At 52.1% G+C, this 27,337-nt stretch overlaps 1 protein-coding gene across 3 annotated transcripts in view; it reads right to left on the bottom strand.

The window, feature by feature from the left end:
* KDM3A (lysine demethylase 3A) overlaps positions 1–27,337 on the bottom strand; it is a 33,095-nt gene continuing 5,758 nt past the window's right edge. For 2 of the 3 annotated variants that reach the window (XM_068167692.1, XM_068167691.1), the window contains exons 4-26: positions 27,210–27,320; positions 26,060–26,162; positions 25,207–25,331; positions 24,648–24,720; positions 24,478–24,563; positions 21,781–21,932; positions 20,244–20,809; positions 18,649–18,850; positions 14,198–14,412; positions 11,526–11,678; positions 11,241–11,336; positions 9,561–9,688; positions 8,033–8,219; positions 7,458–7,627; positions 6,477–6,713; positions 5,640–5,811; positions 4,687–4,777; positions 4,025–4,155; positions 3,227–3,346; positions 2,997–3,139; positions 1,649–1,825; positions 1,418–1,552; positions 1–723 (exon numbers count right to left, since the gene is read on the bottom strand). In XM_068167692.1, the coding sequence (XP_068023793.1) occupies positions 643–723; positions 1,418–1,552; positions 1,649–1,825; positions 2,997–3,139; positions 3,227–3,346; positions 4,025–4,155; positions 4,687–4,777; positions 5,640–5,811; positions 6,477–6,713; positions 7,458–7,627; positions 8,033–8,219; positions 9,561–9,688; positions 11,241–11,336; positions 11,526–11,678; positions 14,198–14,412; positions 18,649–18,850; positions 20,244–20,809; positions 21,781–21,932; positions 24,478–24,563; positions 24,648–24,720; positions 25,207–25,331; positions 26,060–26,162; positions 27,210–27,320 (3,654 nt within the window). In that variant the 3' untranslated portion in view covers positions 1–642. The remainder of the gene's footprint in view (positions 724–1,417; positions 1,553–1,648; positions 1,826–2,996; positions 3,140–3,226; positions 3,347–4,024; positions 4,156–4,686; positions 4,778–5,639; positions 5,812–6,476; positions 6,714–7,457; positions 7,628–8,032; positions 8,220–9,560; positions 9,689–11,240; positions 11,337–11,525; positions 11,679–14,197; positions 14,413–18,648; positions 18,851–20,243; positions 20,810–21,780; positions 21,933–24,477; positions 24,564–24,647; positions 24,721–25,206; positions 25,332–26,059; positions 26,163–27,209; positions 27,321–27,337) is intronic. The other variant, XM_068167694.1, reaches the window with a different exon arrangement.

Here is a 27,337-nt window from a genome sequence, read left to right as displayed (position 1 = left end):
TGAAATAGAAGAACTTTATGTAGCCCATTCAGTGTTAAAAACCAGAGAATCAAACATCAAAGTAAAGAACAGTTCCAAACAGAGGACATCTGATTAAAAGTTTCTTTTTTAACATTTAGAAATTTAAATACATTTGCCTACAGCTGGGTCTCCCCTCCCCAGGGTGCTATACAACAGCTTAAAGCTACTGTCAAATGCTAGCTCTAGGTTAATGGCAGACTCCAGAACCGCCTCCCGCCTCCTATGCAAATCCGTTGTTCCACGGGGTGGCTCTGGACTTCCTCTACCCCAAGAGAGCCTAAAAGCTGGAGCTTGAGAAGGTCTTGGGCAATGTTTGTGGAAGGAGTGGTCTGGAGCAGCTGCCAGCAGTTCTAGAGGAGGTATTTTGTACAGGCTGGAGAGCAGCTCCCCCGAGCTCCCTCGCAGCGGAGCGCTCGCAGCAGGCCCCAGGCCGTCCGCACTAATTTACACCTCGGGGTTGTAAACATTGGAAGAACACACACAGAGAGTACCACGGGCCCCTGGTACTGCTGGAAGGAGGATGAGGTAACATTCAGTGAATCTCAGAGCCCACAGAGGTCCTGACTGAGTAGTTCAACAGCTGCCGCCGCTCGTCTCCTGGCGTGGGTAAGGCGTGCCAGCTCAGGGCCTGCTCAGGCTGGACTCGTTGGCTCGCAGGATCCCCACCGCGTCCTTCACAGCGTGGTAGATCACATTCTTCACCTGGGAGGAGACAAGGCCTGCAGCTCAGCACTGCTCGGGCTTGGGCTGGAAGTCTCTGACAAAACACCTGCACAGCTTCCCCCAGCCCAGGCAGCTGGGAAGCCCGAGCTGCAGGGCCACGATCTGACAGGACAGAAGGGAGCCCCCTGGCCTCAGAGCAGTGCAGGCTCAGCAAGAGGGAAAGGAGACAGAAGAGAGCACTGCAAAAGAATCTCAGGCTCTAAGCTACTAAAACCTGTAACAACTCCAGCTCCTCATCAAGGTCCCATACATTCATGGGGACCTTTCTGCAGCCTCCAGTACTTAAGGGGGGGCTAAAGGAGAGGTGGGGAGGGCCTTTGGCTGGTGTGCAGTGATGGGGCCAGGGTAACATTTTAAACCCAGGGGGGAGTTACATTGGAGACCAGGAAGAAATCCTTCCCCTGAGCGTGGCCACACACAGGAACAGGCTGCCCAGAGAAGCTGTAGATGTCCCCTGCCTGCAAGTGCTGAGAGCCAGGCTGGATCAGGCCTGGAGCAAGCTGGGCTGGTGGGAGCTGTCCCTGCCCATGGCAGGGGCTTGGAACTGGATGCTCTTGAAGGCCCCTTCCAACCCCACCCATTCTGTGATGCTCTGCACAGGAAAGCAGCCTGGGGGTGTGGACACAGCCCTGCTGGGCCTGGAGAGGGCGTTGTAGGGGCAGGAGGGAGTTACCTGCAGCTTGTCTTCGTGGTTGGTATGCGTGTGAGAGAGATACCTAAATTCCTGAGTGAGCCAGAAGCAGTGTTTGACGTGCTCTGGGGATACAAAGTCTTCTGCAACTTTGATACAACTGTACAAGTTATGAACCTGCAGAGAGGAAACCAGCATCAGGGAGCTGCTCCGCAGCCTGCTGCAGCGCTCAGGCCCTGGCACTCAGGCCCTGGCAGTGCCCCTGCTGCTTGCCTGGTGCGGAGCTCCTGCCGGAATGAAGACCACGTCTCCTAGGAACTGCACAATGGCCCAGCCCTGCACGCCGTACTCCTGGTGCAGGCGCTTCCGCAGCGGGCGGTCCAGGTACCAGCTCTGGTCGTGGATGGGATCGTGATCCACAGGGTTCTCCTGACCTTGCTCCTCTGCAACCTGCAGAGCCGGAAGACAACAGCTACTGCCCTGTGCCAGCGCTGCCGGGCCCCCGAGGCCTGCCTGCGGCGCTCCAGGCACAGCCACCGGCAGCTGCAGGAGGCACACAGGCAAAGGTCCTCACAGCTTGCCCAGGCTGCCTCGCTGCTCAGCCCCTCTTGCTTCACAGGCACGGCACAGCTGGCTATGGGAAATGGGTGAGCCCTGTTTCCAGCAGCAGCAGAAGGGTTAAGTGGCTCAGGAAGCACTGTCAGGTGTGAGATCTGACACCATGGTGGTGCTGCCCTGAGGCCAGCACTGCCGGTGTGCTCCCTGACCAAAACAGGAGTCCAAACAAGACAGGAGGATGGGAAGCACAAATGCCTTAGAAATGAGGGCTGTGGGGACAGGATTTCTGCAAGGAGTTCCAGTACAAATCCAGTTTGCTGTGGTGGTCCTTTACACCCACAGCTGCAGCCCAGCAGCTCATCTGGGAGCAGACCAACAGCTTGGCTGTGCTCCAAGAGAAGCTGCAGGCACACAAGGGACCAAGGAGAGGTGTGAGAGAGATGTCCCAACTCCAAATGCCAAGGTTTAGCAAAGTCAGTTTAGCAACTTTAGGATCTGTTCTCTCTCACCTCCCTCCCAAGACAGTCATGGCCAGCAGTGTCCAAGGTCATCCCACTGACCCTTTTCAGCATCAGTACTTCAGCTATTTCCACTGTGTGCCAAAGAAGCTCCAGAACTGAGACTGCCAAGAGCTCTGAGCTGTATTTGGTGAGTTACTGCAGTGACCTCTTCTGGATGCAGTTTTCTCTACCAAGCCTTCCACTGCCAGGAAAACACCACCCAAAACCCCTCAGGCTTCTCCCTTTATCCACACCCCAAAGGTATGGGGAAGAGAGGCAGGAGGAGGGCTAGAGCAGGGCAGAAGTTAATGCATCACAGCTTGCTCTGCATCTCACATGCTCTCAGCAAGGAGCTAGCTCAGGATTCAGCTGTGGGTTGGCTTCAGTCTCAACCAACCCTTTCTGCCCACGCCAATGTCTGACAGCACAAGAGGGCAGGGATCCACAACCAGCTTCACTCCAGCTTCAGCTGGCTACCCTCCTCCCATCCCACAGGCCTCACAGCCCAGGTCCATGGGTTCCCAGCACAAGAGCAGCAGCTGCCCAGGCAGCTCAGAGCTCACCTTCTTGAGGAACTCCCGGATCTTCTCTGTGTCCTTCGCAGCATAGATGTGCCACAGCGCTCCGGGCTTCTCCCGGCCCTCCGTGAAGCGCTTAATCGTCAGCTCGTCAGAGTCGCCATCCTGGATGGTTCTCAGCACCTCTGCTGGGAGCAAACAAGAGCAGTTACACTAAGGGCCCTTCCCTCCAAGCACAGGAACAGCATCCCCCCCCAGGACACAAGGGACTTTACCCTCCTCTTGGTCAGCCTGGCCCTTGGGGATGCCGACATACACCATGACGTTGGCGGCGTCGGACACATCCAGGTGCAGGTTTGTGGTGCCGTACTTCCTGTCCTCTGGTGTTATTAAGCCTGAGAAACAGGACAGGAAAACCTTATGCCACCCTCAGCAGCGCCACCTGAGCTCACCACAGAGCTTTCCCTTCTGTCAGCAAGGAGTCCAGCACAGCAGTACCCTTTCTATCCAGGACCTTGGCCCATCCTGTTGGTGTCTTCCCAGGGGTTCAGCAGCAAGGCCCCCACACCAAGCTGACCCCAACCCCTATCTCCACCTAGCCTGAGACAGGAAAGCTACAGCTGAGCCCTGCTGGAAGGCTTCTTGAGTTCAGAACAAGGCATTTGCAGAAAGTCTCTTTCTCACTCTAAAAGGTAGCTGCCACAGCACTTGCAGCCAGCAGCTCTCCATGGCTTTAAATGCCTTGAGTGAAAGGAGATGAACAGAACTGCTCCAGCTGAACAGCAAAATGACACAGCCCCACAAGGAGGAGTAGCACAAGTGAGGGGGGCAGAAGCAGCACAACAAACCCAGGTGGCCAGCTCCAGTTGTGCACACAGCTGGAGCAAGCTGGCTGGCAGGAAATGCTGCTGGCCTGAAGACATCCAGACAGAAAGCAGACAAAGTCACATCCTCACTGGTAAGGAGGCAAGGTCAGGTTTACAGCTCAATGGGATCAGCTGTCTGCAGGCTTCAGCCAGCTGACAGCACTTTGCCAGCTGCATGTGCAGAGCAGAGGACCTTCAGCTCCTTACCATAGGCGTTGTACATCTTGGGGCCCAGATCTGGTCGCACAAAGTAGTTGGGGAGTCGAGAGGCAAGGTTGAGCTTCCCACCTCTCCTGGTGTACTCTGGCAATGGAATATTCTTCATCAAGTCATCAAACCTGAAGCAGAGCAGCTGTGTTAGGAACAGAAAAAGCAGGGCAAACAAGAACACAACAAGTTTTCTCCAGTCAAGAACCTGGAGAAGCCTCCTGGCCCCAGGGGCTTTACTGGGCACACAGAGAGCCAAAAGCAGCAGGACACAGGAGGGCAGCAGAGAAGCCAACTGAACTGCTCTGGAGCAGTGCTGTTTCTGTGTGTCCTCATCCCCACTATCATCCAAGAGGGAGTCAGAATACTCAAAACCATTTGGGAGAGAAGGTTCAGCTGACCCCTGGCTTTCAAGAGGACTCAGGCTTTTAGGAAGCTTCCAAAGTCAAACCAATCCTTAGCAACTGAACCCACACCAAAAGCCCCTCAGAAACCCTGCCTGGCCCTGCCAGCTCTGGCAGGCATCCCTGGGAAGCAAAAGGGCTCAGATGCAAGCAGCTGCTCCTCAGAGCTGCAGCAGGCATCAAAGCCCAGCAGCATTCCTGCATCCCCTGGCTGGGGTGTGCCACAGGGCTCTCAGCAGCTGCTGTGTCAGCTCCTACCGAGAGGGCATCATATCTCGGAAGTCTTCTCCTGGGGGCCAGTCCTTCAGCTTCAACACCATCGGCTCTCCCTCTTCTGTCCGCAGGCGATCTGTTGTCCAACAGCAACAGGGCTTAGTCTGCAGCACTTGTACAGCTCACAACCCAAGAACCATCACAAAGAAATCCTTCTCCTGGGTCAAAATCACCTTGACTCTACTTGGGCAGAACCAGAGACAGCCAAGCTGACCCCACACCACTGCAGGGTGTCAGTGCCATGACAAAGGCTGCTGACAGCAGGTTCCAGAGCAGACAAGTTGCCTTTGCCAGCTCCCCTACCCAAGCACTTCCTACAGTGAAGCTCAGGCACCTCTTCTGTTGTGGAGGTTAGAGAGAAACCCAAAGAAGAAAGGTGTAAGGGAGCCTCCCAGATCCCACTCTTCATGCCCCAAGTACCAAATTCCTACAACTCCAGGTGCCAGGACATGGATCCTCCTGGAAGCAGTTTGTTTTCTCTAGCAATGAAGACAAAGTCAAGTCTGCTGCTCACCACTCCTGAACACACTTTTAGGCCAATTAACTCTTAGCTCCTTAGGTACAGGAGGCATCTGCAAGTCAAAGCAGCAGAACCCCATCACCTCTGAGCACCAACCCTACCCATGCCCTTGTGTGTCACTCAGCTGGGCCAGCAAAGCTGAGCAGTGGAGCTGCTCGCTACGAAGATGCCAGACTTCCTCAGTGCTTCCCCAAAAGACTAAGGCAGCCACAGTCCTGAAGGAGAGTCCTCCATGGGGCTAACAATCTATATGCAGTCCACCATCCCATGAGCATACATAGCTGCAGACTCTGTCCAGGTTGAAGAAAAAGCCTGGAACATCTTTTCTGCTGCCTGAGGATGACAGCTTTGGGCTAGGACGAACTTATTGCTGAACAGAACAAAGGAAGCAAACCCAACCCCAGATCCCACCACTTACTGGCAATATCTTCAAATCCATCCCAGAAATCCCCTACAGTAGCTCCAGTGATGATTTCATTGGTCCTGCAGTTAACCAGGTCTACTTCCTGCTGGCCAAATTCCTTCCTGAAGGACTCTGGTCTCCAGAGGTCTGCATTTAGTTTGTGATGCACCCCTGACACCATCACAGGCTATGGAACAGAAGAATCTACTGTGAAGAACTATGAAACACTGCAATCCCAGCTGCAGTCAGAGCAGGGCAACGCAGACAATGTACTGGAGATCTGAAATGGGCCCTCCCAGAGTGCTGCCAGACAGCTGCTGGCTCTGTACTGCAACTGAGGCAGCTTCATACAGAGCCAAAGAGCAGCAGCATGGTAGAAACTGATTTCAAACTGTAAGATCAACCTCTTTGTCCTGTGACCTGTCAGCATCCATGAGAGACCTTTCAATGAAGGTAGCTTATCATTACAGCTGCACTCCAGCACCTGAAGGGGACCTACAGGCAGGCTGGGCAGGGACTGTTCAGAAGGGGCTGTGGGGATAGGACCAGGGGCAATGGTTTGGACATGAGGAGGGAGTTCTGCAGAGGGAGGCTGGGGAGACACTGACACAGGCTGCCCAGGGCTGGGGTTGAGGCTCTGTCCCTGGAGCCATTGAAGCTCAGCCTGGCTGTGTCCCTGGGCAGCCTGCTCTAGCTGGAGCTGTCCCTGCTGCCTGCAGGGCTTGGACAAGCTGCCCTTAGAGGCTCCCTTTGATCCCGATGCAGTCTGAAGTGCAGTAGGCTTGCACCTGCACTTCAACTAAAGGGCAAAGCACTTGAACCAAAGATTGAAACCCAGAAGAGCTTCAGTACCTGCCCCTGCTTCCAGCACTCCCTGAAGACATTCCAGTTGCTCTCGTTGTTGGGATCCTGCAGGCACAGCAGGCGGTTGTCACACAGCCAGTAGTGAGGTGTGTCAAAGCCCATGATGGTAGGCTTGATGGTCAGGCCTTGAGGCTTCTTGGGCAAGTCTGTGATGGTTCTGTTTTGCACCAGGGAAGCAAAAATGTCATCAAGGATTTTGGGTGTGCTCTTGAGGCCGTTGTCTGTCTAATGCAGTTCAAAAGGAAGAAGAGAAGAGCAGTTGGTGCACTTGTCTCTGGCCTTGTCCTGCAGACATCTGCTGCCTTCAAAGTCTTTCACCTGAGCTCAGCTGTGCAGAGGAACAGAAGTCTGCACAGCACTGCTGTTCAGAAGCTCACCAGCACTAACTGCCAAGGCCATTTCTGACACTTCTATGGCATTCTGGCCTCAGCTGTGCTCTGACACGTCAGCAGTGCTGCAGAAGGCCACAGAGCACAGCAGGGCACAGGACTGACTTTGAATTAAAGAACAGAAATGCAGTTTCAGCATTAGAGTCAGGGCCAGTAACTGCCCCCTGAGCTCCTGTCTGTAGGGCAAAGCCCACACTGCCTGAAGCGAACCAGCCTGCACAGGAGGCCGGACACAGCCAGCCACCCACCACAGAAGGTTTTCCCTTCCACCTAGAAGTTCCTTGATGATACCTTTGGAGTCTAATGGACACACCAACCAATGCCCCAGCCCACACCAATCAGTCTGCCCCATCACTTGGTTGCCAGCTCCTCCCCAAGCAGAACTTGCTGACTCCAAGCTATTACTCTGCAAAGCACTAACTGGAGCCCTGCAACCCAGAATCCCAACCAAGTTCTTCTTCCCCAGCCAAGACAGAAGTTTACCTGCTGTGACTAATGTCTGTGGCAGGTGCCCCCAGGCCTAGAGCAGCAGTGCAAGGCTGGTAGCAGGTGAGAGGTGTGACCCAGGCCCTCTCCCTACCTTGGCTGCGGAGGAGTTGAGGAGGTTGCGCAGGAAGCCTGTGCTGTTGTTGCTCACGGGTGTCAGGATCGCACTGTTGAAGGTCTGCAGGGCTGCAGCTGGCTTTGCCATGCTAGGCAGGGTCTGGAGAGGCTTGTTCTCACTCTTGGGAATAGGTGCACCAAGCTTCTCTGAAATGAGGGGAAGAGCTCAGCTGTGGCTGTCTGGAGAGGCCAGGACACTGCTGCACGCACACCTGGCTGCGCGCACGGCAGGACGCTGCTCCCGCGGCCTGCGGGTCCAACACGCTGCCCCCAGCGTGCTTCAACACTCCAAGTTCCAACCACAGTTTAACACACCCCTCAGTGGAGCTTCCAGGAATACCTGCACTCCTGGGATAGTGACCCAGTCTTTAAAACACAGTGTGCTAACCCTGCCAGCTTTCTGTCCAGGGACCACTTCTGCAGGCCAGGCACTGAGCTCCCATCCCAGCCAGCAGCTCACCTCCTTCTCAGGGCCAGACACTGCCAAGTCTGATCTCTCCTGCTCTGACAAACAGCCACACAGAGTTCACACTTCACTGGCTCTGCACCTACCTTTGTTTTCTTTGTTCACATTTCCACTGGTTAGGTTTGACAGCCAGCTCAAGGAAGGAGAAGTATTTACTGGAGCAGTTTGTTTACTCCCAATTGCTGCCTTCAGGGGAGGATCATGTGCCGTGACCTGTGAGCTCAGGCCAAAGCTGGCATGCTGGAGGCTGCTCCTCTCTCCAGGAACCAAGTGCTGGAAAAAGCAAGGTGAGAATTCAGAGACACTCTCCTCAAAGGGAAGCAAGCACACAACGGGGCTGGCCCTCCACGAGAGGTCAGCATTGCACCTCCTCTGGCTCCGAGTCAGCCGGAGAGCAGACCTCGGGCTGGAAGAGCAGGCAGAGGCCATCGGCCCCAAGGTAAGCACAGACGGCAGGGCTGCCCAGAGGGATTTTCTGGGCCTGCTCTGGGAACCAAAAGCAGCTTCCAGTGGCAGCTGGTGTTCAGAGCAGGGCTACGCTGGAGGTCTAGGTGAGCAGACAGACAAACCCCCAGTGCCACCAGCTCCCTAACAGCCTACATTTCTTCCCTCTGCTCTAATGCTTTCCAGTAGGGAAATGATTCTGCACCTGTGTCTGCCTACTGCAGTTTCCTTACTTCATCTCCCTCTGACTGCTGATGCTTGGTAAGGACTCCAAACATGACAGAATGTAAAGTGTTCCAGACTTCATGAGCTTCTCCTCACCCAGCCAGCACAGTGCCTGATTTTAAGGAGAGGGTGGCACAAAATGCAGCTCTTTGTCCAGGGCCAAAGGAAATCTCCACAGACAGGAGACTGAAGGCAGGTCAGCTGCAGGCTGCCTCATGTGACCACCTTCACTGCTCACACTTCACTGTGTTTTTCATCTCTTCTGTTGATTACCAACAGCATCATCAAGCTCAGCCTGCTCCTCACACTTAAATCTGTTCTCAGAAGAGGTTTACAGCTGAGCACACAACAGATCACCTGATGCAACTGCAGGTCTGTGCAAGAACAAGCCATTAATTTATGCTCTATTTCCAAAAGCAAACCCCTACTACATCCATCTCTAGACAAGCATGCTAGGGGCTGGCTGTTTGCTTTTGGGTACAATGAGCAGCAAGCTTTGTCCCAGGACTCTCAAATCAGTGCTTCCAGCACTCTCAATTCTTCATGTTTGGTTCTTTTGTGACTCCTACTGCTCTTCTGCCCTACTGGTTCTTTTAGATGCTGCAAGAATTACATCTCCAGGACCCTGCAGGGACAGCCCACACTCTGCAACCATTCCCATTAGTCTGTCCTTAAGAGTCTTCTCTCAAGGGTATTCTCAATCCCATAATTTTTCAAGGGTAAGCCATTACTGAGGCATCCATGTGTCAAAGGGACACAATCACATTTTTTCCCCCCAAAATAAGTGACCTTAGCAGGTGACTGCTGAGCAGAGACTCTGGACAAAAGCCTAGCTGGTGGCTTGTCAGCAGTGGTCAGCATTGGCAGACCCACAAAGGCCATTACCACTGGTTTGAAACACAGGCAGCAGAGTGAGGCACTCAGACAGTGAGAGAGCAGCAATACCTGCTTGGAATCATCCTTCAGAGCTGGCTTGGACAGTGCCTTGAACTGCTTGCTTGCACAGGGACAGTTGGCCTTGATTCCCCACTTGGTTCTCACCGAGTGAACAATGTCACCAACGTCGTAGAGAGCTGAAGGAAGAGAGTCACCAGTGAGCTCACAGGTGATCAGAGGAGCCAGCATCAGTAACTGCCAACCTGGCCATGCTGTGCAGGCAAGCAATGGCACAAGACTCAGCCCATCACTGAAGAGTCATACAATCAATAAGGTTGGAAGAGACCTCAAAGATCATCAAGTACAACCTCTCACCCAAGACCTCCTGACACTTCCAGGGATGGTGACTCCACCACCTCCCTGGGCAGCACATCCCAATGGCTAACAACTCTCTGTGGGAAGAACTTTCTCCTCACCTCCAGCCTAAACCTCCCCTGGCACAGCTTGAGACTGTGTCCTCTTGTTCTGGTGCTGGCTGCCTGGGAGAAGAGACCAACCCCCACCTGTCTACAACCTCCCTTCAGGGAGTTGGTGAGAGCAAGAAGGTCTCCCCTGAGCCTCCTCTTCTCCAGGCTAAGCAACCCCAGCTCCCTCAGCCTCTCCTCACAGGGCTGTGCTCCAGACCCCTCCCCAGCTTTGTTGCCCTTCTCTGGACACCTTCCAGCATCTCAACATCTTTCCTAGACTGAAGAGTCCAGAACGGGACACAAGACTCAAGGTGTGGCCTAACCAGTGCTGAGTCCAGGGCAGAATGACCTCCCTGCTCCTGCTGGCCACACTGTTCCTGATGCAGGCCAGGATGCCCTTGGCCTTCTTGGCCACCTGGGCACTCTGCTGGCTCATGTTCAGCTGCTGTCACCCACTACCCCCAGGTCCCTCTCTGCCTGGCTGCTCTCAGCCACTCTGACCCCAGCCTGTAGCACTGCCTGGGGTTATTGTGGCCAAAGTGCAGCACCCAGCACTTGGACCTGAAGTTATGTTACTTCCCTGTAAAGGTCCAAGGCAGTTCACCAGCACTAACTACACAGCTGCCCCACTCTTTGGCCAAGAAACACTGAGCTTTTACTAGCTTTATTCCTAGAAAAAACCCCAAACCTCCTCACTTAATACAGCATCTACAGCATAAGACACTGCAAGCCTGCTGCCTTTTGTCACCCCAAACAGATATCCCATACTGTTAAAGCCAGTGCCTAAGCCCTGACTGTAAGTAACAGCAGGGATTTCCCAGAGAGTTCAAGTCTAAAGAGTAAGCAACTTGAGGGATTGCACAGGTGCAAGCTAAGCTTACACCATCCCAATGGTTTGTTCAACATCTTACATCTTGTACTACAGATAGTTCTTTCTGTTCCTGTCCCTGTTGCTTCTGCCTGCTTGCAACTTGCCTCTCTCCCTAAGCTAGGTCTTGAAGGAATAATCTTTGTTTTGACTGCTGTGTGAGACACCAGAGAGGAAGAAGGCAGGGGGGACAGGGAGAAGCAGGCAAGCTCCATGCAGCCTCCTTTGGGGTTGGGGGCTTTGCATAAGGGAGTATTTCTGAGGCTGCTCATATGTAAATATAGCCTGTGTATGTTTATTGCCTTCTGCAAGTTCCAGGGGGTGACTATTGCTTCCTCTTGTTTTCCACACTCCCGAGCTGGTGTGGCAGGTGTGCTGCTGGGGAGACTCTGCTCTGCTGGGGGCACCACATACCTTTTCCAGGGATTATCTGGGTGGGCATTAGGTTCTCTGGCTCATGTGCCTGCCCCTTCACACATTTAAACCAGGAGAAAGTATCTGAGTCGTCATCTGTAAGACAAAACCATCCCATTGTTGCATCAGTGCCCCCTTCAGCCCCTGAGCCAAGCTCCCCATCTCACTGGCACTGCAGCCTGCAACAGGCTCTTGGCTGGGGAGCCTCACTGCCCCGTTGGGCTTGTTACTGACTTCACAGCTCTATCTCCCCTCTCTGTGTCAAGCACCAGCACCCATTCTCACCTTCATGCAGGCTCTTTTTCTTCATCCTGTAGCAATCCACACAGACCCCAAAGCCACACTTGGAGCAGACCCAGTGCAGGTTGAAGATTGTGGTGTCGCACACGTCGCACATCTCCCGCACGCCGCGGACCGCCCGCTTCCAGGCCACCTGCCCTGTGGGCACGGACACAGCAGGCAGGGTGAGCTCAAGCATGCTGAACAGAGCTACAGCCAACCCTCAGGGACACAAGCAGCAGCTCAGGTTCGTGTGGGAGCTCCAAAGCAAAGCCTTTGCTCACAGATTCAGGAAGGCAAGGCCAGAAGAGAGTCTAAGCCCTAGGGACCGTTTTGCCTCCTCCGGTGCAGTCCCAGCTCTTGCTCCTGCTGTGCCTGCCCAAGTTCACAGGCACACTGCTGACAGTCTCCCAACTGCCAATTCCATAGCTACCCCAGAAAATAAAGTAGTGAGTTCCCACTGGTGAGCTAAGCCTTGTGTCTAGCTTGCCCCAAGCAGCTTGTCCTTAGCCTCCTGCAGGGTGGGCAGGCAGCTCTTGCTCCGAGCACCTTTTCTGCACGCACAGAGGTGCGCATCCGGCCTCCCGGGAACGGCGAGCTGCTCTGAGCAGGCGAGCTGCTGATCAGCTGGCTGGTGTACCCATCAGATCCCACCTGGCTGCAGCCCAAGTCACTCCCTCAGGTCACTGTAGAAGCCTTTCCAGGGCTGCATTACATACAGATTCTTCCAGCCTGACCTTCATTTATGGACCAGAAGCACACATCTGCCTCCTCCCAGGCCTGTAACCTTCCTGCCCACAACCTTTCTTCTGCTGTGAGCAGTCCATGCCCTAAGGCATGCTCAGAACCCACCCCAGGAATCCAGGCCATCTGTTGCTCTTCCTCTGCAGAATGCCCACTAGCCACCTGTGGAGCAAAACCAGAGCAGCTTGGCACAGTTTGAGGAGGAGGTAAAAATGGTTTGACTGCTTGTTTTTAATGCTTCTAGGAGAGAGAGATGTAAACTCCACCAGCTCCAGTCTCCTTTGCCTTCTAAAAGCAGGCCTTTTCCCATTTCCTGGGCTAATCCCCCCATTTCCCCAAGAGGATGCAGGGGGTTCTGTTCTCTTTTGCATGTCAGCTCATTTTCAGTTTCCTGAACACAGTCCTCTTCCACTCCTCCTATTCTTTTGGTCCCTCTCTGCTGCTTGATTCTGCCTCCTCTTTTTGCAGGTCTCCTTTTGGCACTCAGTGCCCAGGGGCAGTGTGACCTCACAAGCTCTTCTTTCAACACTCAGTCTTTTACTACACAGATTATTTCACTTGTGCTTTTTCACTAAGCCTTTAAGGAAGTTCTCCAAAATGTTCTCCCTCACACCTCTGTGTCTTCTGGCTTTACCTGTCTGGTAACTCCCAGGTAAAAGAAGAGCAGGGCTAACCCTGAGACATGCTGTGGAGTGCAAACCCCTCCTCAAACATGAATGACCTGCTAAAAATAGGATTTGAACAAAATCTATCACTGCAACTGGCCTCTGCCAAGGGAAGCCTACCCTAGCTTCAAAGCACAGTGGCAGAAGCATCTGCCTTTTCCCTGTGCCAGCCCAGGGAGCTCTCTGTCACTGAGCTGTCCTCACAGACAGCATCTAGACTGTGAAGAGCTTCTCTCCTAGCCAGGGCATTACAAATATCCTCCCTCTGAATGAGCTGAGTTCTGCCTTATTCTCACCAGCCAGGGCAATAAACAACAAAGAGAGGTTCAGGCCACTTTACTCATCCCAAGCCATCTCCAGCACTCACACCTGCCTCTGTTTTGCAGCAGGGGATGTTTCTGGTGGGTTTGCTAACAGGTCCATACTCTACTGTATGCATCCCCTTTGTTTCATGAATTCCACTCCCAATTTCATCCTTCTACAAGTGCTTAAGCATTCCAGTCTTCCTCCCCCTCTGGAAGACCATTTCAAGCCCTGTGTTTTCCTCTCTCCATAAGCTGGCAGTGCCTGGTGAGATGATATGATGTTGCACAATGTCTGTCAACACTACCCAAACACAGAAGGCACTGGGCAGAGTCTTTCTAAACTCTAGATGCATCTTGGTCATGCAGCTGTAATCCAAAAGCCAAACATGGTTTCAAATCATTCTGCTCTGACAAGTCATTATGCAACACCACAGCCACAGCCTTCCCTCTGCTGCTGTCTGTACAGAAAGGCTCTGATGTGGCCATCCCCCTGCCCTCGAGGCTGTGGGTCTGCTGCTGGCAGGGCTGTACAAGAAGCCCCTGAACAGGCCTGCTGGGCAGTGACAGGTGGAGGACAAGGGTTGCTTTACTGCAGCATTAGGTCCCCTGGGTAAGAATCCAAGTGAGCTAAGAGTGTGTGCAGTGCAAAGGAAAGCTTGTTTCATTTGCATACTAAGAGGCTGCTGTCAGCTGCCTTCCCTGTAATTTATGGGCTTCACACCTACTTCCAGAACAGAATCATACTCTCTGCAACAGGAAAAGCAACGTGAGAGAGAAGTCTGCTGACAAAGAAGGGTGGAATGACTCTTCCTTTTCTCCCTGCAGGGAGCAGAGCTGCTGACAGTAGCTCACACCTCTCCCAGGAAGAGGCACTGAACCTTGGGTGGCATTTCCAAATGCATGCAGTGCACTCACACACAGGGGAGGGGACAAAGCTTGCCATGAAGCAAGCAACGGCTCTTACTGTGGGGCTCAATGGTGGACATCACTTCCTTTTCAGATATCACCAGCTGGCAGAAGTGGTCTCCAATGTTGGCCAGGATGTACTTCGCCGTGTCCAGATCCAGCCCCACTACATTCTTTGATAGAGGCAGCCACAAACTGATGGCCTCAGGGTCGTACTTGTTGGGAGTCAGGAAGCCCTCCTCACGCAGTATCCCATGCTTGTTGAACTGCAGCCTGTGGGAGAGGGGGAAAGCAGAGAGCTCAGCATGTGAAACACTGCACCACCCCGCACGCACTGCGAGGAGGCAAGGCCCGAGCGTGTGCGGCGTGCCAGGGGGTGAACTCACTGCTCCCTCCAGCTGTCAGAAGCACACTGGCCACTGGCACCAAGCATGCTTAATGTACTGCTTGGGTGCAGCTTTGTTTGCACTAAGGTAGCTTTCCTGACTAAAGGCTCTGTCCTTTTGCATTCACACACAACCAAGCGGCACGAACAATGCTCAAGGTGCACTGGCACTGGGGATCACATCTAGAGAAGGCAGCAGTAAGAATTTCACCTAGCACTACATGCACCACCACCTGGAACACAGAACACATCCTGTTAAGTCATTTGTAAGGAGCTGCCAAAGCCAAAGAACTGAGCTAAACTCCAGTAAGCCCTTCTGGAGTGATTCCAAGTAGGGGGGAAGAATAAATCCTGTACTGTTTGCATCTGACTGCACAAAACATCCAGAGTGCTGCTCCTGGCTTCAGAAACCTTTGTTCCAAATGCTGTGGGGGGAAGGAGACCTCTGATGACAGTGTGCTCACTTCAGAGTCAGCTGTGCTAAGAACATGTGCTGGCAACTGGCATCACCAGGTCAATGCCATCTGTGGGCACTGCAGAGTTCCTAGTCAACAGAAAAGGGCAGGCCCATCAGCTTCAGCAAGGGCTCAGGTCCTGCCAACATGGATTCAGGAGGGGCAGGTCCTGCCTGACCAACCTGATCTCCTTCCATGCCCAGGTGACTGCCTGGGGGATGTGGGGCAGGCTGTGGATGTTGTCTGCATGGACCTCAGCAAGGCCTTTGACACTGTCCCCCACAGCAAACTCCTGACCAAGCTGTCAGCCCCTGGCTTGGACAGCAGCTCTCTGAGCTGGGTTAGGAACTGGCTGGAGGCTGAGCCCAGAGAGTGGTGGTGAATGGTGCCACAGCCAGCTGGCAGCCAGGCACCAGTGGTGTCCCCCAGGGATCAATGCTGGGCCTCATCCTCTTTAACATCTTCATTGATGATCTGGAGGAGGGGATTGAGTCAGTCATCAGCAAATGTGCAGATGACAGCAAGCTGGGAGCAGATGTTGGTCAGTTAGAGGGCTGAAGGGCTCTGCTGAGGGACCTCAACCAACTGGACAGATGGGCAGAGGCCAACAGGAGGGCATTCAACAAGTCCAAGTGCCAGGGGCTGCACTTTGGCCACAGCAACCCCATGCAGAGCTACAGGGTGGGGTCAGAGTGGCTGAGAGCTGCCAAACAGAGAGGGACCTGGGGGTGCTGATTGACAGCTGCCTGAACACGAGCCAGCAGTGTGCCCAGAAGGCCAATGGCATCCTGGCCTGCATCAGGAACAGTGTGGCCAGCAGGAGCAGGGAAGTCATTGTGCCCTGTGCTCAGCACTGGTTAGGCCACACCTTGAGTCCTGTGGCCAGTTCTGGGCCCCTCAGGTTAGGAAAGAGGTTGAGCTGCTGGAAGGTGTCCAGAGAAGGGCAACAAAGCTGGGGAGGGGTCTGGAGCACAGCCCTGTGAGGAGAGGCTGAGGGAGCTGGGGTTGCTTAGCCTGGAGAAGAGGAGGCTCAGGGAAGACCTCATTGCCCTCTACAACTCCCTGAAGGGAGGTTGTAGCCAGGTGGGGGTTGGTCTCTTCTCCCAGGCAGCCAGCACCAGAACAAGAGGACACAGTCTCAAGCTGTGCCAGGGGAGGTTTAGGCTGGAGGTGAGGAGAAAGTTCTTCACCGAGAGAGTGATTGCCCATTGGGATGTGCTGCCCAGGGAGGTGGTGGAGTCCCCATCCCTGGAGGTGTTCAAGAGGGGATTGGATGTGGCACTTGGTGCCATGGTCTAGTCATGAGGTCTGTGGTGACAGGTTGGACCTGATGATCCTCGAGGTATCTTCCAACCTTGGTGATACTGAGATACTGTGACTCAGGTGTCCTGAGCTGCACTGCAGCCCACCAGGAAGCAGCACAGCCTGTTGTTATTTTGGTCTCAAGTTTCTGACTATTTCCAGGTCAGATTATCCTCATATGAGTACAGTAAAATCTGAGGTTAAAGAACAGAGCAGTATCACAGCTGGTTTTGCCTCTAGCTACCAAACATGCAAGGGGATGGTGCTGTGGTAGAAGAACAAACCTCTAGATCCCAGTGAAGGAGTGCAGGAGTTTGTTGGGTTTTCCCCCCTCATTTTTTGTAACCTTTCTGTTCAGTTTTCTGAGGGGCTGGAAAACTGCCCAGCAGAAAAGTACCTGGGGGTGCTGGGTGCCAGCAGCTGAACACGAGCCAAGCTGTGCTCAGGTGAGCATGAAGGCCACCAGCAGCCTGGCCTGGAGCAGCAGTGCTGTGGGCAGCAGGAGCTGGGCAGGGATTGTGCCCCTCAGCACGGGGGAGGAGAGCTTGATTGGCTCAGTTTTGGGGCCCTCACTCCCAGATGGACATTGAGGAGCTGGAGCAGGGCCAGAGAAGGGCAACAGAGCTGGGGAAGGGTCTGGAGAAGAGGGCTGGGGAGGAGCAGGTGGGGGGGTTTGGTGTGGAGCAGAGGAGGCCGAAGGAGACCTCCCTGCTCTCTACAGCTACAGGTGGGGGTTGGGCTCTGCTCTCTAGTCTCAGGTGCTGGAAGAAGAGGAAGTGGCCTGAAATTGTGCCAGGGGAGGTTAGGTTGGAGAGGAGGATAAATGTCTTTGCTGCAAGAATGGTCAGGGATTGGAACAAGCTGCTCAGGGAGGTGGGGGAGTCCCCATCCCTGCAGGTGTTTTGGAAACCTGTGGCCATGGCACTTGAGGATGTGGTTTGTGGTTGAACTCTATGGTCTCAGAGGGCTTTTCCAACCCCAACAGCTCTGCTATTCTATGATAAGAAAGTCACTCCTCTGAAAATCAAAAGGAAAAATGAGAAGCAGCAAAATTCCCATCTCCTTGAGACAAGCAGCATTTTGGGGCTTCTTTAGTAACAGAGTCCATGCCTCACAGCTGCAATGGGTGCAGGGGGAAGTCAAAAGCAGCATGAACAACATCTGGATGTGAGATCAAACAGTGCATGAGAACAATGTACACAACTTGCAAACAAAAGGCTATGTTATAACCAGCCAGCACAGTCTGACAGCACCCACCCTGCTGGGTTTTACACCCTCTGTGAAAGGGTTCCTCACAGCCTTAACTAAATGTTTTCTCACTGAAAGAGTGTTCCACCCAAGATTCAGGCTCTGGGGGGTGCAGAGTGAAGGATCTGAAGCTGCAGATCAGGTTTGGAAAGCCAGCCAGCATTCAGAACTCAGCTTGCTGAGTGCCTTCCTGAGCCTGCACATCTGTGCTCCTGAGCCCCAGAGCAGGTACTGATTAAAGGTTTCTCTGACAGCTTCAGGCAGCAGCACACACTCTTGAGTATGAAGTGGAACAAAGAACTGAGCCACACAATGACTTACCCACTGCTATTCCACAGGGCCATCCAAGAGCCACTGGCCACTTACTGCAGCTCTTCTGCAGCAGTGCTTGTGTCTAACATTCCATGTGTCCAACTGCTCACCTTTGGGAGACGTGGAATCCAGCCTCTCACTTACCTCCACTACTGCTGACCTGTACCACTCAAACTAAATGTTATCCCACTGGCACTCAGCCCACAGTAGCAAAATAAAGAGCTCAGCTCTGCCAGAATACTTTCTCCTCAAATCAGGAAGTTAAACACTTCTAAGGGCTAAAAATAACACAGCCAACCTTTCATGAGACAGGTGTGCCAGCCTGAGCAGCAGCTACACACCAAGGCCCTGCAATCTCTTTTTGGTGGTGTGTGCTAACAAGACAGGAAGCAACAGATACAAGCTTGAACAGAAGATCTCACCCCAACACAAGGAGAAACCTCTTTGGTGTGAGGGCTGGGGAGGCCTGGAGCAGGCTGCCCAGGGGAGTTGTGGAGTCTCCTCCTCTGGACACATTTAAAACCCACCCAGATGCATTTCTGTGCTGACTACCCTAAGTGCTCCTGCTTTGGCAGGGGATTTGGAGTGGATGACCTCTCGAGGCCCCCTCCAACCTCTCATGCACCGTGCCACTGTGATTTCTGAGGCAGAGACCTAAGGAGCGGCGTTCTTCTGTCCTGCCAAATGAAATCCACACTAGAAGCAAACAGCAGAAGAGCTGAAGAGGTCCGAGGTCTGCCTCGGGCACAGGGCACGATACACAGCTCCACAGAAGGCCAAAGCCTTGGGGAGCCACAGCTCTCTTACCTCCTGAAGTGGAAGAAGCGACAGAAGACGGTGGAGTCCCGCTGCTCCTTGTTCTTGCGGTAGCTGTCCAGGCGGCACTCGCGGCACTTGTGCAGGTGCGGGGCGATGTTGTTGCAGGAGCCGTCCTGCACGAAGGCCTCTCCGCTCTGCTGCAGCTTCTTCACCTTGCAGGCGTCGGCCAGAACCGACTTGCGAACCAGGACTGCAGGGAAGAGCAGGCAAACGAGACAGGCTTCAGCTTCCCAGAGTGCCAGCAAAGCTGCTTCAGTGACACGGGCACGGCAGCTCTCCGGCACTCGCACCCCGCACCGAGCTCTGCTCCAGCGGACGCGGCAGGTCAGCAGCAGCTCTTACGCTATAGCTGCACTGGAGTCCTCCTCTTTGGAGCCAAGCTTAACAGCTCCTTTCTCCCCTCCACAGATCATTCTGAAAGAGCATCTGGTTCTAACAAGAGCTCTTCAGCCCTCAGGGCTACAGTACCTGAGCACCAAGCAGCCCAGGCTCCACAAGTCACAAGACAGAAGTGCAGCCTGGCCATTTCTCAGTCCTTCTCGGCCTTCACGATGCAAACCACGTTTTAGCACTTCACTGTAGCAGATGTCAAACACCCTTCTCCCAGACTGTGGGTGAGCCCCAGCAGGGCACAACACTGGCTGCTTGGCTGGCTGTGTACCCATGATAATGATGGGAGAGCAGATGGGAAACCAAGACAAGCAACACGAGATTGGAAAGCAAGATGATGTGGGGGTGTGGGGAGATTCCCAGCTCTGAGAGATCAACTGCAATGCCTGGTGCACAGCACATGAAATCAGGACCCCAGCTCCTCAAACAACTACAGCCTTTCCCATTCCATCCCATGGGGAGAGCTTGAAGAACTCACCATAGAAAAACTCAACATCCAACCCCCCCAAAAACAAGGCCCCAGAAATGAGGTGGATTGGGCTTGGGGTTTCTTTTTTGCTGGTTGGGGCATTTTGTTTGTTTTCAGAACATTCATCTAATGATGGCTCCTCTGGAAAAATGCTTTGTTATCAACATCTCACTAGCTTACAGGATTTAAGAGCACTGATAAAAATAATTGTTGGAAGGACTGCCTCATCGTGCCCTCAGCATTTGCATCCCAACCAGCAACTTGCAATTGTAACTGGCTGTGCTCTTCCCTTCTGGCATGCGTTCCAGAAATGACTGAGTCACAGTCTCACAGTGTAACTAAGGTTGGAAGAGACCTCGAGGATCATCGAGTCCAACCTATCAACACAGACCCCATGACTAGACCATGGCACCAAGTGCCACATCCAATCTCCTCTTGAACACCACCAGGGATGGTGACTCCACCACCTCCCTGGGCAGCCCATTCCAATGATGAACAACTTGCTTGGTGAAGAACTTTCTCCTCACCTCGAATCTAAACCTCCCCTGGTGCGAAAGGACATTCTGCAAGTTTATTTCCCCACCTCTGTGCAAGAGCCCACAAAGGACTCAAATGCAAGACACACTGGGGACTGATACTGCTAATCCTGCATACATTACAAAGGACCCACTTGCCTGCAGTCACACAGCGACAGGGACCTGCAGGAAGCCTGAGGAACACTTACTGTTATCCTGGGCCTTGGCACTCCCAGTCCAAAAGCTTTCGCTTTCATTTCTGTCACAAAGAATCTCATTTGAATGCCTTCTAATGAAGAACTCCACGTCTGTGAGTTCATCTGTCTTGTTTGCTCTGTGGCTGTTCTGGCTGTGGCAGCTGCTTTGTGATTTCACTCCAGAGTCAGCCAAAGGGAGCAGATGAGCATCGGAGGTCGAGGGTCGACAGTCCAGAGTCCGCTGCAGCTCCGCGGCGCTGCCGCCCCTGGGCACGGCTGGGGAGGGGTTTAGGTGCTGCAACTGCTTTACAGAAACACATTCTTTTGAAAAGTTTATGGCAGGCTTCAGGAGAGGCTCCTTCGTGGTTTTCAGGCTGGTTCCCTTCTCATTGGCCAAATCAGCCAAAGATGAAGACCTTGAGGCTGTCAGAGAGGTATATTTAGCGTTTGGATTGCTAAGGTTTTGTTCTTTAGACACAAACCCCACCTTGGGAAAGGCAGTCAGGTTTTCCTTCAATGGTTTCACTCCAGCACTAAGGCAGGAAGGATGAGTCTCTGGTAAGCTTCGTCTGCACGTGCTGGAACACAGGAGAGGCACTAATCAGGCAAAGGAGTCCAACAAAGCAGGGCCTGGGCTGCCCAAGCCGGGAGCATCTGAGGCTTGGAACAAGGAGTTGAATCCTGCCCTTTGAGTACTGATGCTCAACATTTTCAGTGGTGGAGTTTTGAGGGGAGGTGGTTTAGTTTTCTGGGGTGGTTCTGTGTGGGGTTTGGTTTTTAGAGTTGGGCAAGAACGCTAAAGCTGCACAAACAAACTCAGCTACTGCAGCTGCCCTGCTGCCTTCTCTCACAGGTGAGCAGTTCCTGCCTGCCTCCAGGCAAGGGCTGGACAATCAACAGCTCATCGCTTGCAGGTCTGCCTCAAGGACTTCTGGCTGGCTTAAGGTCTGTACTGCAGACAGTGAAACTGCTCCCACACAAAGAGCTCCAATTAAAAACAGGTCATTTTTGCCCCCCACATGTATCTGGTGAGATACATCTGCAAAACCAGGCATCAAATCTCCTGCACCACTTCTGTTCTAGCTAACACACACAATGTGTTTCCCTGTCACATGCTTCCAGCATGATGCTCATGTTTGTGACAGAATCAGGAGGAACACAGATGTTTGAAGTCAAGAGTGTTCATCAGAAAGATAACTGAAGACCTGTAGCTGATCCACAAGAAGGCAGCAGCCAGGACACCAGCCTGGATGGGTTTTCCTTGGGGCAGGGCAGGTTTGGCACAAAGCAGGCACCACACCTAGGTGCAGCCCAGCAGCTTACAGATGGGTACAGTGAAGCACTGCCCCTGGCCTCTGACAGTGCAGGGCAGCTATGTACATGTAAGGCATAAGCAAGTGAATTATGTATCCAGGGCAATTAAGTCAACCACTTTTCTCAGCTAATATTACAGCAGATTATTTGCCACAGACCTGTAAAGTAAGCTGAGTTTGGTTGGAGGTATTCTTAGAAGAAGAGAGATCTGCATAGGTGCAGACTGCTTCCTTACCCTTGAGGTGTTTCTGCACCAAGGTTGGGCGGTGAGTTAGCTGGCAGGGGCAGGCCTTGGTGCCTTTGGTCTTTGTTAGCAGGAGTACATCCTAGCAGTGCTTCACCCAACACAGTTGGTACTGACTGCACATGCCCCTGACTGGGAGGAACCTGTAACAGAGATTTCAACAGCTAGGAACACTCAGGGTAACAGAAATGCTGCTTTGCAGGCTTCAGCTCAACACAGAACACCACACCAATGCCTTTCTTTGCAGTTAAAGCTGTTCCTTGCTCTACCTGTAACATGAAAAGACCTTGTGGTGGGTTGACAATTCCCCCCTAACATTAAATTTGCCAGACCAGCTCAGCTGGCAGCCAATGGAAGTTGTATTTACAAACAAAACTCCACTGGAATGCAATGAATATGGACAAAAGATACAACATTTGCAGGTATTGACAATTAACAGACAGCACAAGGCCCCCTCTGGCCAAAGACCAGGGGAAGCTACTAGCTCCTCCCTCCCTGCCCTGCCTTGCCCCCCCTGTAGACTAAAGGGACAAGAGAAAGGAGCAGAGAGCTGTTGAGACTTAGCCAAAACAACACAGCCAAGGTCAAGCAGAAGCAAGTTAGTATCTGCCAGAGAGAAGCAGCAAGGAGAGAGAGATTGTTTCGGTACAAGCAGTTTAGGTCCTTCATTTCTCTCCAATGGATTGTTCAGGACAATCATCATTTTCCTTTTTACACCCAGTAGTGATTTATTCACATTCTGCTACTTCCTGCTCTGTGGAAAATGTTTAAAGGTACAGCTCAGAACTACCACAGACCTTCATGTCCCTCTAAACCTTACAGGTTCTGTTAAACACTGCTTGTGCTAACTCACTTTCCCCAGTTAAACTTGGGCAGTGGGGGAGAAAGGTGTACTGCCCAAGTGGAAAGAAAGATGGAGAGAGCTCTGCTCTGTAGAACTGACAGGGCAATGACCTTGCCAAAATAATTGCAGTAATGAGAATTCAGAAAGCTTTCAGAGCTCATCTGAGACTCTCAAGAGCAAACTAAAGCTGTGGTGTTAGTCTGCAAATGTCACCAAGGCTCCAGATGTGCACCTCCCTGGAGCAAGGACAATCCTGGTACTGGGATTCCACAGAGTGTTAACTAGTGAGATCCTGTGCTGAGTGAATCAGCAGCCTTCTAAGTCTGCCACTGTTCTTAGGAACAGAAGAGGCCTAGCCAATTAGCAAGTGTCTTTAAGCCCTGTTTTCTGTGGGGCTCCTTCCTCAGCTCTAACACCCATACTCCACTCCCACGTGCTCAGCCAGACTTGTTACTATCAGCTCCAAAGGATTTCCTTTCTGCTTTGATACAGCACAGCTGGCAGGCATTAAGATAAGCTCTCAAAACACCACTGGAATTAACTCCTCCTCAGAAATCAGAGACTAATTAAACAAAACATGGCTTTGGCTTGTGGCTCCACAGCCATGGAAACCAGAGAAGCACAGCTGCCCTGGTCAGAAAGGGCTCTCACTGTAACCACTGTGAGGATACAGTTGTCAGACGTTTCTCCAAGAGGACAGAGGTGATCAAGGATGCAGGGAAAGAGCTATGAATTCAGACCACAGCAACTCTACTGCAGGACACTGGGATACAGAATGAAGAGCAGCCTGGCACGTATCAAGCAGGCTGCTCAACGGCTGAACGTGCAGACAGTAACTGAGCACCCAAAAAGGCACTCAAGGTGCTCAAGCAGGAGCTACAGAAGCAGCAGTGGCAGGATGTGACTGCAGCATACTGGGTGGGGGACACTCTTCCTCAGCACTAACTACAAGCCAGAGAACTTCTTGCAGTGAGGAATCTTACCCTGCACCTCCTCCCCCACGCTGCACCTGAGCAGCTGGTAACGACTGCCAACACTGGTGCCCAGCACTCAGCCAGAGCCACACAGCTGCCTCAGCACACAGGGCAAGAACACCAAGCCTGAAAACCAAAATCCAACCTTCCCACCCCACCACCACTCCAGAGCTTCCAGAGGCTACTCCTGCCTCAAATGCAATTCCTAGCCTGGAACACTGGAGCAAAATGCTAGGGCAAGTCTGAAGTACTGCTCTTTAGCAAAGCCATTAGTTCTCATCTGCATTTCCATGCTTACATTCCCCAGACTGTCCTCTGACCTTTGAGGCAGTTCTCTTAGATGTCAGTGACACCTGGGGGGGTCACTCACAAAGAAATGCAGACATGAAGCACTAGGAGAGCAGTCATAGGTCTCTGATGTAGTGAGACAGGATTCTTTCAAACTTCTGGCTGTGCAGCTTGGACCCTCAAAGCACCTGAGTGCTGCTGAAGGCTTGGGGTGTAGACACCAAACAGTTAACAAAAGAATGTGCAAAGCCAAGGTTATAAACCTGAGAGGTGCTTTGCATTTCCTCTCACTACAGAAGACATGACCAGGCAGGCTAACTCCTAAGCAGAAGGTGGGAGCAAAAAGCACAGCTAAACAAAACCAACTCCCTACCAAACCAACCTCCAAGCCTCGGTAACCTTCCCCCCATTATCACAAGGCAAGATGTTTTCACCCATGCCTAGACAAGCTTGAAAGGACACAATACACCCTCCCAGGGATTATAGTTATTGTTCCACTCTCCTCCCAATCCTCATTTCATTTTCTTTGAGAAGCAACACAGCCATTATGCAACATTCCTATGTAACACAGGAAGGAGTTACCTCACAACACTTGGCCTGTTTTGCATCAATGCTTCCACCATTCTCAGGTGACTTCCTTTTCACCCCCCCAATTCTCTTAGACTTATCTGGAAGAGAAGGTGAGCAGGGTTAGTCCATTCACCACAAGTACACTCCTTAGTGCTTGAAGGACAAAGAGTAACAGCTCTTACCACACTTCCCATTGTTGTCATATATGATTTCGACGTGAATTAACTCTGGATCCAGAGTTTTTAAAGCTGGAATCTTGGAAAGGAACAAAACCACACACAGAGTCATGTCAAGAGGTGAAAGTTCCCATTGGGACACAGTTATCTTAGATGCTGTGGTACAGACACTTTGCTTCCCTGCTCTTTGAATGCCAAACTGAATTTAGCAATAGATTGTTGTGACAGTGTCTCTAAATGTAAGCCCACACAGGAACTGCTGCTTCAGAGCCCTGTCTGTGCAGCAGAGAAGGCAAAGCAAGCAGGATCAGAGGCTTGCCTCACTCTTCCAATAAGGATTCCAGGTCTCCTTCACTTTGTGCAGAAGACCATTCCTGATTCCACAGCTCTAGCAGCCAGACAGGGAAACCCTTTGGGTAATACATTCCTCTGCACTACACTGGCCCCTGTTTTGATGAGCTTATGAGTGCCAGGACAGAACTAACAGCAGGGCTGGTGGGGACAGAATCTCAAGCTCTCACCCATTCCCACCCCCATTTGTAAAGCCACAGCAACTGACCCTTACCTCCTGACAGTTGACTTCCAGAGTTCTTGTAGCTGGATTGCCATTGACAACAACTGCTGTGAACCACTGAGTGGATGGATCCAGGCTATAGATCCTGATTTTTGAACCAATGATATTTTTCCCTCCTTAAAGAAAAAGGGAAAAGGTAACTTAAAGTGAGCATGGAAATCTCAGTTACCAAGATGACACTGCTGCCTCCTTCCTGAAACAGGGCAGTGAAGCTTTTCAGAGGTTAAGCCATGGAGCAGAGGTCAAACTGACCTCCAGATCGCAGTGACATGGGAATGAAGGCTCCCTGATTAGCTGTGACATTGCCCTTCCTTTCCAGCATTGGCAATGGCAACTCGAAGTTGTTTACCTCTCCACAAGGTAAGACATCTCTTGCACATGCAAGCACATGGCTACAAGGGCACTTGTATGAACCCAGGAATTAAGAGCCTGAAGCTGGAAAAGCTAAAAGGAAGAATGTTAGCTTGCCTGAAGCTTAGTCTCTCTGTAAAACTTTGGGAGTTATTAAACAAGAGGCAGACTGAAAAAATATATTAACAGAAAAATCCAAGTTACTTGAAAGAAACAGCTCCAAATGATGCCAGGGATGCTTGCTAGGAGTCTGGCTCTGTCACGAGAGCCAGACCACCCATCTGTACCTAAATGAGGTACTGGCTGCTGCAAAGGCAGCACTCAGAGCTCTGCAGTGCTCTGTACAGCATTCACTGCTGCAAAAGAAACTGGAGGCAGTATTTTCAAAAGCTCTTCTCCCTAAGCCAGACTGCTGTCATTAGCACCACCACTGCTACCACCTCCCTTTGGCTGTGAGCGTGTCCTGCCCGAGCTCCCACCACACAGCACCTACCTTGTACCAAGCGGGTTTCATCCAGGTGCTTCTTAACCAAAGCCTGAATTTCCTCATTAACATTTTGATCATCTTTAAGAGGAAGCCTGGAATTGTCCACATCCTGGGTAGGAAACAAAAATGTAGCTACTAAGGAAAACGATTAACAAAGTCCCACAATGCTGCTGTCAGCAGCAGCTCATGCAAGTTCCACAAGCTCAGCACTGACTTCCTTCAGCTCTCAGGATATTGTATTTATTGCACTCATTTCCTCACCACTAATCTGGATCAGCTATCTGCAAGTCCAATTGAAGCGAGCTCTCCCCTCTGTCCTGCTCTGCCATCTGTACAAAGAAGGCTGAAGAGCTACCAGCCAAGAAACTGCTACTCAGGATGCTAGAAAATTGCTCTTCTACACTGTAGCACTGAGATAAGGCTTCTACATAAAGCATCCCGACTCTGTTCCTGGGCCCACCCAGGCAAGACAGCAATCTACAACTCAAATTCAGCATTAAGTGATTCTTTTGTTAGTTTCTCAGAGCCTTTGTCTATCTGCTGACTGCCAACAAGTCAAAGCAGAACACTGCTGATGCCACTAGGAGCACAGGACATCCCTTACCACTTTCATCCAGACTGTTCACAGCTCTTCTGAGTCGTTTCCTGGATTCTCTAGCACCAGTAGATCCTGGTTTCCAAACGGCCTGAGCAGGGCAGTTGTTCCAGCCTGTCTCTGCCTCATTTTCACTACCAATTTCTTCTCCTCAGGATAGGGGCTATAATTCAACCACCTCATTTACATCCTGCCCAATTCATTTGTTTAGGATTAGCAATCAAGTCCTACTTAAACCCCATGACTTATTCCAGACGTGCCTGCAACTCCTCACACAGTAATGACAGTTGTGGCCACAAGAACAAAGGGAAACTATTCCAGATTATTCCCACCATCGACCTAACAGCTGTCACCTGGGCTGAGTAACTGCCCTAGCACACTTCCTAACCCAGTGCTCTTCAATAGCCACGGTCAGAAGGTGTTAAATCAGCAGCACTGTTACATTCAGAACTGGTATCTATGAGTTAGAGCCACAGAAACCTGCATCAAAGGACTGCATTTACAATGCATTAGCTTGACATATCTCAAACCCCAAGATAAGGTTTCTCCTCCCAAGGTTACCTGAATGGGTGTCAGAAGGTCTTTAGAAATGAACACACATCTCTCCTCCCCGAGGTAGCGCGCACAAACCATCGACCCCAGACCAGCTTTGTCCACCAAGGACTTGTAGGTCTGGAAGAGAGAAAAGC

This window comes from Melanerpes formicivorus, unplaced genomic scaffold, assembly GCF_026170545.1.
Source record: "Melanerpes formicivorus ecotype bairdi unplaced genomic scaffold, bMelFor1.0.p_v2 SCAF_121, whole genome shotgun sequence".
Lineage (NCBI taxonomy): Eukaryota > Metazoa > Chordata > Aves > Piciformes > Picidae > Melanerpes > Melanerpes formicivorus.
The sequence above is the reverse complement of the archived record's forward strand: the minus strand, read 5'-3'. Positions and strand labels throughout refer to the sequence as shown.